This window comes from Thermothelomyces heterothallicus, assembly GCF_042370625.1.
Source record: "Thermothelomyces heterothallicus CBS 202.75 unplaced genomic scaffold P884_scaffold_4, whole genome shotgun sequence".
NCBI classification, from domain to species: domain Eukaryota; kingdom Fungi; phylum Ascomycota; class Sordariomycetes; order Sordariales; family Chaetomiaceae; genus Thermothelomyces; species Thermothelomyces heterothallicus.
Window position 1 is genome coordinate 1,402,405 of NW_027192565.1, and position 9,445 is coordinate 1,411,849.

General features: G+C 53.4%; 4 protein-coding genes across 4 annotated transcripts in view; 2 read left to right on the forward strand and 2 right to left on the reverse strand.

Moving 5' to 3' along the window:
• The window catches only part of P884DRAFT_327877 (uncharacterized protein), a gene marked incomplete at its 5' end in the record, with an annotated part of 4,639 nt that extends 2,965 nt beyond the window's left edge, over positions 1-1,674 (reverse strand). The window contains one exon of the mRNA XM_069445567.1: positions 1,626-1,674. Coding sequence (XP_069300263.1) covers positions 1,626-1,674 — 49 coding nt within the window. The remainder of the gene's footprint in view (positions 1-1,625) is intronic.
• A 45-nt stretch (positions 1,675-1,719) lies between these two features.
• P884DRAFT_275649 (uncharacterized protein) lies at positions 1,720-2,837 on the forward strand (the record flags this gene model as incomplete). Its single annotated transcript, XM_069442868.1, has 6 exons — positions 1,720-1,910; position 1,968; positions 2,083-2,269; positions 2,387-2,568; positions 2,629-2,715; positions 2,751-2,837. 6 exons carry the CDS (start codon positions 1,720-1,722, stop codon positions 2,835-2,837), a joined length of 735 nt encoding a protein of 244 aa, XP_069300264.1.
• Positions 2,838-3,702: 865 nt separating this feature from the next.
• Positions 3,703-4,236, forward strand: P884DRAFT_256453 (uncharacterized protein). Its single transcript, XM_069441066.1, has one exon. The coding sequence runs from the start codon at positions 3,738-3,740 to the stop codon at positions 3,999-4,001; it is 264 nt and encodes an 87-aa protein (XP_069300265.1). The 5' UTR covers positions 3,703-3,737; the 3' UTR covers positions 4,002-4,236.
• A 1,647-nt stretch (positions 4,237-5,883) lies between these two features.
• P884DRAFT_193825 (ATP-grasp domain-containing protein) lies at positions 5,884-7,430 on the reverse strand (the record flags this gene model as incomplete). Its single annotated transcript, XM_069437782.1, has 3 exons — positions 5,884-7,065; positions 7,198-7,290; positions 7,377-7,430. 3 exons carry the CDS (start codon positions 7,428-7,430, stop codon positions 5,884-5,886), a joined length of 1,329 nt encoding a protein of 442 aa, XP_069300266.1.
• Between the last annotated feature and the right edge of the window lie 2,015 nt (positions 7,431-9,445).

Sequence of the window (9,445 nt, forward strand, 5' to 3'; positions counted from 1 at the left end):
GGGGTGGTGGTGGTGATGGTGGTGGTGGTGTAAGAGGGCTATATGAGACATTAACAGGTACGGTAGAACGAGGTTTAATCGTATCTCAGGCTATCCGACGAAAGGCGCGCGACAGGCATGCGACGAGTACTTGTGCTAGGTATGAGGCACAGCCAGAGACATCCGAACGACTGCTGGTGGGACGTTCAGACGATTTCTTACATGTTTGGGAAGATTGATAGCTAAACCGTGCTCATTCGTAGCCGTCTGAAGGGCGTCATGCTCATCTAAGGTGTAGGACGCTTCTGTTCCAATCCTATTGTCAGTCTGAAGCCTCTAACTGAGAAAAGGGGGGCGAATAAGGTAGTTAATAACTAAGAAGGGGGAAGGAACAAGGAGTAAGGAGGAAGGAGTAAGGAGGAAGCAGTAAGGAGTAAGGAGTAACTGCCGACTCGCCCTTTAATAACGCAACACACCCGTTGCTTATTAAGAACTGTGAGAACCAGAAAGCAGACCATCTGTTTACAGCTTGTCAAGCAAGACACGGCGATATATTATCGTGAGATGCTAGTGCCAAGCTCATAGCCCAGCAGTAATTAATACGCCCTTCCATTTGCTCAAGCCAAAAGGTTTTCGCGTGCTCCGAATCCCAGTGCAACTTTGCACAACAACGTACCTTTGTCTGCCGCACATGACTGTGGTTTCTTCTGTTCTTCTGATTCATGGCTTGCTGGGAAGAAGACTGCCAAAGAAACGGGCGGAAGTGACATGTTTAAATATGTCCTCCGAGCGGGCGGCGAACGGCCAAAGCCAAAGCCACAAAGGCAGCCAGGAGGCACTGCAAGAAGCCTAGGCTTCGAATCTGCAAGATATATAACATGTAGAAGAAAAGGAAATATAAGGTCGTCGACGCAGGAAGGGCTCTCTTGCCGTGAACCCGTCAATGACCAGTCTGTGGTGAGGGGGGTTGGTTGCTGGGGGGAATTGGCCGATTGGGCAGGAAGTTGAGAAGACCGAGAAAGAAAGCTTGAATAATGAATGGCAGAATATTTCAGGAAATGGAAAGGAAGCCAAGGCGACGGACTCTGGATCTGCTGCGAGAGGCGTGATGGAGGAAGGGAACGAGGATGTACTTAATCCATGGGTGTCGCAGCAAGAATGTGACTATCAAAGCAAGGGGGGACAGCGTCGGGCTTCTAATGTCAAAGACGGTGCTCAGATATATGCTCAGATAGAATCGACGAGATGGGACGGAAGAGCTCTTGATGTGGGCGTTGTCGTGTAATTATGCTGTTCAGAAGCTTCATCACGTCCGCAGGTCGGGAATGAAGACTGCGCGCAGAACAAGCGTCGCCCATGGTCTTCCGTGAAAGCAAAAGGGTTCCAAGGAAGAAGTGATTAAGAACTTTAGACTTCTTCAGGGGTGCTACTGCTCTTCGAGCTCAGGGAAGTAAGGGAGGGAGGAGGATGGAGGAACCCGAAACCCTCTTGTCTGCATAGATACCTTAGAGTATTACGCCAAACACTGATTATCTACCTGGCGTAAGTCTACTTACATTGTGAAAACCAAACAAGGTTCTTCGTCTTTGTTTTCCCTTCACCAGAGGTGAAAACACTTTACACACTTCAACATAATAATTACACACTGTCCACGAAGCTCTTGGCTGTTTCCTCGCCCTCAACTTCTTTGGACATTTTCCCTTTCCCTTAGTTACTGACCTTAGCCACCTCCCTCCCGCAATGCCGCTGTGGTCCGACTTTCACTTCTGGAGTCCGCCCGAGGATCCGGAGCGGCCGCCGTTTCCATACGCGTCTGTCTTCACTGTTACCATCACCGAGCACGTTCCTCCTCAACCGTTCGGCCTACCGTCGGTGTACCCTTTCATTAAGCCGCCCTACGACACGTCTAATGAGCACCTTAAAACCTTGACGTAGACCGAGCTCGTCGTCAGTTATCCACCTCTAGAAGCCGATAATGACACGGATAGCGTCGTTCCCGAGAAGCTGGCATAGGCAACCCAAAAAGTGGAGCGGCCTATCGCGGTAGAAGACGGGCGGGGTCCGTAGCTAGTCGCCTGTACTGTCACGCCGTAAAACGGACAGGGCAAACCGTTCCAGGCCGTGGCCAAGATATTCGATCCGCTCTACTACTCGTTCGAAGACGAGAATGCTCCGTATCGGCCCGTCGCTACCACGCTCGCGGCCGATTCCGACTACAGCATCGAAGCTGCCGCCTATACCTACCTCCAAAAGACAGGCCACACAGGAGGATTCGCGCCCAAGTACTACGGTTCCTAGACCTTTACGCTGCCTATCCGCCACCGTAGGATCTAACACGAACGCTATGTCTGTCTGTTGCTCATCGAGTATATCGACGGCGTTTATATGTACGACCTCTACTACCGAGAGTCGGCGGCTCTAGGCTTTACCGAGGAACACCGTCTTGACGTCTTGGCGCGCATTCTCGACGCTGATACGAGACTGGAGCATTCCGGGATAAACCAGCGCGACTTGCTACCCCGTAACATCATGCTAAAGCTCGAGCCAGAGGCGGAGGACCCGCTAGGGAAGAAGGGCCGGCCACCGGTCGTCTAACGGGCCGTGCTCATTAACTATAACATTTCTGTGGTGTACCACCTAGCCCTGGAGGCGTGGAAATACCGAAAATCCACCGAGCTTCCGTTAAATCCGATCGATCTGTTTTGGAGCACGTCGCTTGACGATTTTGGCTACTGGGTCCCCAGAGCTGGTAGGGCAACCGGAAGGGCTAGCAGGAATGGCTTATCGAGCGTTTCGGGGGGGGAAATGCGCTTGCGTACGCGCCGGTATCGAGGGAGTTGGAGCTCGATGATGCCTGAAAGTGCTTAGTGAGCTGGGGACCAGTATAGGAACTGCCGAACGCAGTGGTAAGCTCCGGTAAGCTTCGAAGAGAGTTTGCAGTGGGTGGCTTGAAGGATTGAAAGGTGCCTTGTTGAACTATCTACAAAGGAGATAAAACGAGCGATATTTAATTATAGACAAAAGAGATGGTTAATGTGGTTAAGCGCCTTATGCGCTGTGGCAAGCGCGTGGCTAGTGCTTTAGAAGCTCCATCGCTTCTGACACAGGCGATATTGCATGGGTAGCGATTAATTAATTAGTGGCAGAACCTCGGGAGCCGCGAGACACTCCACGGCGATTTTCAAAAATGCAGTCTCAGAATAAGAAGTATAGGGGCCTTCAGCAGGTCTAACATCTGATTCCGTATCCGGGTCTAATTATTTTGCCTTCAATGCTAAAAATATAAGACGAGGCAAAGCCCATCGTCTACCCTCGACAAGATCAGCATGTAAAGTGTTTCCCTTTGGAGAGCCAGCAATTGGAGGCCACCTCTTTTTCGAAAGTCATTATTTTTTCGTCCATATCATCCTTGGCATGTCCTTCATGCCCAAACTCCGTAACCCAACCCTGAGCAAGACCAGACCCAAGACAACCTGCTATAGCACGGCAGGGTGTGCTACAAATCAGGACAACCACAGCGGTGTAAGCGCTGTGGCAGGCACTGCTGGAACTCTCGTATGGTCCTGTGGTGATGATGGTTGATTATTTTCGAGTGCCGGAGGCACTGGTAGAAGCTCTCTAAATACATGTTAAACCCTGGTCCGTCATCCCCTGGTGGTGGGTCGGCCAAGTCTGGCCTCCGAGTGCCTCAATCCTGTAACACAACCTAACCACCACCCCCCCCTTTCCCCTTCAAGATATTAACCAATCCGACGCCAATGCTGATGCCTTCGTATCTTTTCTTTTTCACACTCTGTCCAAAACAGCCATGGGCTGCGCCTGGGCGGTCAGGCCGACCAGGGTCGACGTTGTGCTCTCGATGGTGCGGACCCGCCGCAGCCGACCGAACATCCTGCCCTTCTTACCTCGGAAAAAGTCCAGGTTGGGTCGGAGGTAGTAGTGGCGATTGGAGTGCTGTTGCGGTCCGACAATCGCGGGATATCCTCGCGTCGCGGCGAAGCACGCCGTGCAGGGACACATGACAGAGTCCATGGTGACGAACAGGTGATGGGTATGTAATTATATATATATCTGGTGTATATCCGGATGTATGTAATAATACCGGTTACACCCAGGCTGGTGGTGCGGGTGATCTGCGGTGGAGACGGTGCGTTGAACGGTTTTTCTGTAGCATCCAACCCCCTTGGCGAGCCGCTGGTAGAGAGAGGGTAGCGCTGGGTTTTATTAAACGCTGGTAGCGTGGTGAATAAAGCTCGGGGATAGCTCGCGACAAAAAATTCTGGCCAAAGCCCGAGCAAAGTCCGGCGTCTTGTAAGTGGCTTGGCTTGGGTGAATAGGCGAGCGACCTCTTCTTTCCGAATACCGAGCAAGCTCACTCGAGGAGCTTAGCAGGAAAGAGCAAGGACGATGAGAACTTCTCCCAACAAACACGGCCGGACACATATATATATACCTATCTATATAATAGAGCGGCTTATCCCTGCCTAGTAACTCGACTGCGAATCGTGTCAATGCACGGTGGCACCTTCTCGAGATTGAGGCCGGGTGCCCGACGTAGCAAGCTACTTGGATTGACAAACATGGCAGTTACCACCACCAACCCCACAATTCCAAATCTCAAATCTCGAGACGGCAGAGCGCCCTATCAGCTCATGCGACCAGATATCCCATCCCCCACAGAGCATGTGGGAGTGTCACAAGCCTCGCGCGGCTGGCTCTCCTCAACTCAGCTTTTTTTAATTACTACAGCCCCGAGAGTAACGTAAAAGCCGTCGAAAACGACGCAAGGTTCCTTTCCTCTCGCCCGCGTCGACATGACACAGCAGACACGAGCCCCAATCACGACATATGCCAGAAGACGAACGCCAGTTGAGTGAGGAAAAAATGGGGCAAGCATCGAGTTGTGAGCACCTCCGACTCGGGTCATCCCGTGCCGCCATCCCGTGCCGTCCATCCATCGCCGAGCGTCGCCCTCGGAGAAGCTAGCAACATGGCGCGCATATTCCGCCACGCCGGATGAAGACAAAGCGGATATACTTGTAGCCCACCACCTCCTCCCCCCACACCGACATCAACGGGCGGGCTGCTACTACGCGCGCTCTATTATTATTAACGTGGAATGGCGGTCAATAAGTCAGCCTCAAGTGGCTGACTTCAAAAGTTAATCCGTACAGTCGGTGAGGGGGTGTAACACGGTTACACATTTCCTAATATAGAAACGAAGAAACAGCCGTCTTGAAACTCAACGCCGCTTTCCGCTTGTTACCCCCTATGTTAACCAGTCAGCCGCATGCCCCGTGTAACTGCCGTCCGCACGCAAGTGATGGATATCCAACTGCGAAGGACGGAGGCAGAAGTGGGCGGACTAGGCAACAACCAGAGAAGGATGCAATTGCCAGAAAATAACAGGCCAAGTCTAGGTAGGACGCAAAAGCTCGCTTCTTCCCCCCATTTCCTCTTTCCCCCCCCCCCCCCCCCCCCCCCCCCCCCCCCCCCCCCCCCCCCCCGGCTCCGGCACCTCGGACACGTACAGATTACCTACTACACGACATGCACAACATAGAGTCTGTTTGGGATGTACACAAAACGCAGCACAGCAGTATAGCACCTGACAGCAGCAGCAGGCAGTCGCCAAATACACAACAACACAAAGGGAACCAACCAGGCCGCCCGACCAGTCTATCATTGCCCTCTTCCCGATGCCTTCTCCCTTGCCCCGTCTAGCTCTCAGATACCCAGGGTGAACTCGACGCCAACGTCAATGTCACGAGCTGTAGAGAAAAAAAAAGCAAAGTAAAAAGTCAGCCAAACGATCAACCAAAGCAAGGGAAAGATAGAAAGGGAGAAGTGGGATAACGGTAAGAGAGAAAGTAAAAAAAGCCGGAAAGAAAGAAACACAAGAATCTATCCTTGTAGGGAAGGACGAGGCCACGCACCCATCTTGACAACCTTGGACAGCTGAACGGCGCGCTCGGCGGCGCTCTGCAGGTCGTCGATGGAGAAGATCTTCATGCCCGAGTCGTTGATGAGCTGGTGGGCCTGCTCCATGTTGGTGCCCTGCAGGCGGGCAATGATGGGGATCTTCAGGTCGAGCGACTTGACCGTGTTGATGAGGCCGTGGGCGATGGCGTCGCAGCGCACGATGCCGCCAAAGATGTTGACAAAGATGGCCGTCACCTTGGGGTCGCTGGTGATGAGCTCAAAGGCCTCCTTGATGGCCGCCGGGGTGGCGCCGCCGCCGACGTCGAGGAAGTTGGCCGGCTGCCCACCGTTGAGCTTGATAATGTCCATGGTGGCCATGGCCAGGCCGGCGCCGTTGACCAGGCAGCCGATGTCGCCGTCCAGCTTGATAAAGTTGAGCCCGGCCTCGGCGGCCCGCACCTCCTCCGGGTCCTCCTGGGTGGTGTCGCGCCAGCTGAACACCTCCTTCTGGCGGAACTCGGCGTTGTCGTCAAAGCCGAACTTGGCATCCATGCACATGACCTTGTGGTCCGACGTCTCCGAGAGCGGGTTGATCTCGATCTGGGTCGCATCCTTCTCGAGGAAGATGCGGTACAGGTTCTTGATGGTGTCCTTGGCGTCCTCGATGCACTGCTCGCTAAAGCCCAGCTTGGTGGCGATGCCGCGCGCGATCTCGTCCGTCACGCCCACGTTGATGTCGATGTAGGTGGTGGTGATGGCGTCGGGGTTCTCCTTGGCGACCGTCTCAATGTCCATGCCGCCCTGCGACGACGAGACGATGACGGGTCCCTGCGACGCGCGGTCCATGAGCACGGCCAGGTAGAACTCGCGGCGGGCGAACTTGCGCTCGCAGATGTAGACGGCGTTGCACAGACGGCCGGCGGCGCCGGTCTGCTTGGTGATGAGCTTGTGGCCGATCATCTGCTCGGCGAACATCTTGGCCTCCGTGGGCGAGTAGATGACGCGAACGCCGCCCTTGAGGCCGTTGTCGAAGCTGCCCTTGCCGCGCCCGCCGGCGAGCACCTGAGCCTTGATCACCATGTCGTCGGTGCCGATGCTCTTGGCGACCGCCTCGGCCTCAGCAGCCGTCGTCGCGACGGCGCCCTTTGGAATATCGATGCCATACTGCGTGTCGCCGGATGGCCCACGTCAGCAGATATTCTTTTTGTTTATCTATTTTTTTTTTTTTTTTTTTTTTGTTTTTCTGTCTTTCTCCTCTGGATCAGGGGCATGTCCGGGCGCAAAATCTTCTCTCACCTGGCGGAGGAGGTCGGCAGAGCGGTACTCGTGGATGCTCAGGGCTCTCCTTTGTTGTTGCGCAATGCTCTGGAGTCTGGGGGAGGGAGAAACCTGTCGGGCGGTGTCGACGTTAGCTTCAACTTTTTGGGGGCTCCCCTAGCGGACAGAGCGAGATTTGATGGCGGGAGAATTCGCACCTTGGGCGCGGCGAAGGCCGACGCCAATGCGCGGCTACGACCGAGTCTGTACATTGTGAAGGACTATAATGGATTAATCGTGGGATAAAATCGCCGCGGAGAGGGGAGAGGTGGCCGTTACTCTGTCGCCAAAAGACTGCGTTGGTTTGAAGGGGCTCTAGGTCGCTTTCGGAAATGACGCTCGAGGGCGCATCCTTCAAGCGTGTCGCAGTTGGCAGTTTTGGAGCTCGGCCTGATTGCGGGAATCTCCGAGCCAATGGCATGCCCGCAACCCGTGGATTTTATCACCCGCATCACTACGCTTTCCCATCTGTCGGCACTTGGGTCGGTCGAAACCGGATTCATCATTGTTGAGCGATGCCGCTCTTACCAGGCATTGATGCTCAAGGCGAATAAACACTAACAGCTAGGATGAAAGGCATGTTCTAACCTAGCATTTCTACTGCAGACGGCTGAGGAAGCGCTGCATGCGCTTGCAGGGAGACAATGAGGTTATCTAATTACCTACTCCATGCTCAACCATACGCTCGTTATGAGCTCGAGCTCAATTGCCTCAGATACTACGCGCAATTTGGGGCTCGGTCGTGGGTGGTTTCGCAAAGTGCCGTAACTAACCGTTGGTCGTTATCCCAGCTTTGGGTTAGGGTTGAGGTAGTATTATTATACCTCGGTAAATCAGGTAGACAGGCACCCAATGCCTAAGGCTGGCAGTAATCAATGGTAAGGTAGGGAATCACTCTCCAAGGGCAGCTTCAGCGCGTCCCTTCCAGTTGGCTGTGATCACGCAGCAGCAGAGCACAGGGACGGAAAAGGGGGCAAGAAGATCCTAAAGCGATTATCCATTCTTGGAATACATACAAGAGTCCTGCATCCCACCAAGCGCTTCATCCCTAGCGCAGCTGCACAGCATTGGTCAAGTACGACGGCGTATGCCTACTTAGGTGCAACTGCTGGAAGCAGCAATTGCGGCGTCGCTGAACGACACCCATGATGAACGCAATCACATAATGAGCGGAGAGCCAACGCAATCGTATCGCGGGGAAAGAATCACGGTCTAACTAGGTATGTTATACGTTATATATGCGACCTACCTGTGATTCAACATCAAGCAGCTGACATATATTTCGTGTAACGACACATGTATAGGGCGCTACGTGGTGTACACCAATAAGGAAGGCACTAGATGTGCAGCGCATCATCATAGGTCGATATATAGGATTAGGATGTTTGAAATGTTAGCAAAGCACAAGTTCCAGGGAAAGGGTCTGGTGCGGGTGGCCTTGACCTAGCGGGACGATCTACGGAAAACGGAATGCAGCCCTTTCTTTTCTCGGTTCCTCTATCGATGTTACCAAGGTAGGCACCCAGTGGCCAGCATTGCCCGGGTACAGTACCCGATAATTGGAAGGTCATCCTCGTTTTGGGACGACTATTATATCAGAACCGCTCAAATAGAGCTTGACTAGACTGCACCGCCAGTGTGGTAGTAGTGGCTCCTCGGGAATGAGTCTTAACTGCCCGCCCATGAATGCTTGGGCACGGGCGCTAGAACCTCACATGCAGAAAATCGGTGGTGCTCCCGGATCTAGGAGTCGCCTGGACAGAACGGTGGTAGGTTGAACGCGCTTTGGTTTATTTTTGGTTATTTTCTTAGGTGCAACGCCCCGGATGTGCTCAATGCAGGATGGCGCTGGCTGAAAATTAATTATCTGAACTCGTCCAGTGTGCGCAGAGATTTTACACACGAAGCAAGAGGGGCCACCACCAACCAATGAAGGCTCTGACCTTGAGAGCCGCTCAAGGGCGGACGGGCAACCGAAGTTGAGCGCGATGACCAGCATTGCGTCTCATCGCGAGTTCTACATTGTCGCGTGTGACTCGAGAGTACGAGGGCTGATTACGTAGTAGCGAGAGAGCACACTGATCAGTATCGGGCGATTCGCACGCATTAGAATACCTCGTTATTTGCATGAACACCTGTATATATGCATAATCACTACAGATATGGAATCGTCAGATTAAGGTCAAATTTCACAATCAGTTGAGCGTGCTCTCATCTCATATTCCAT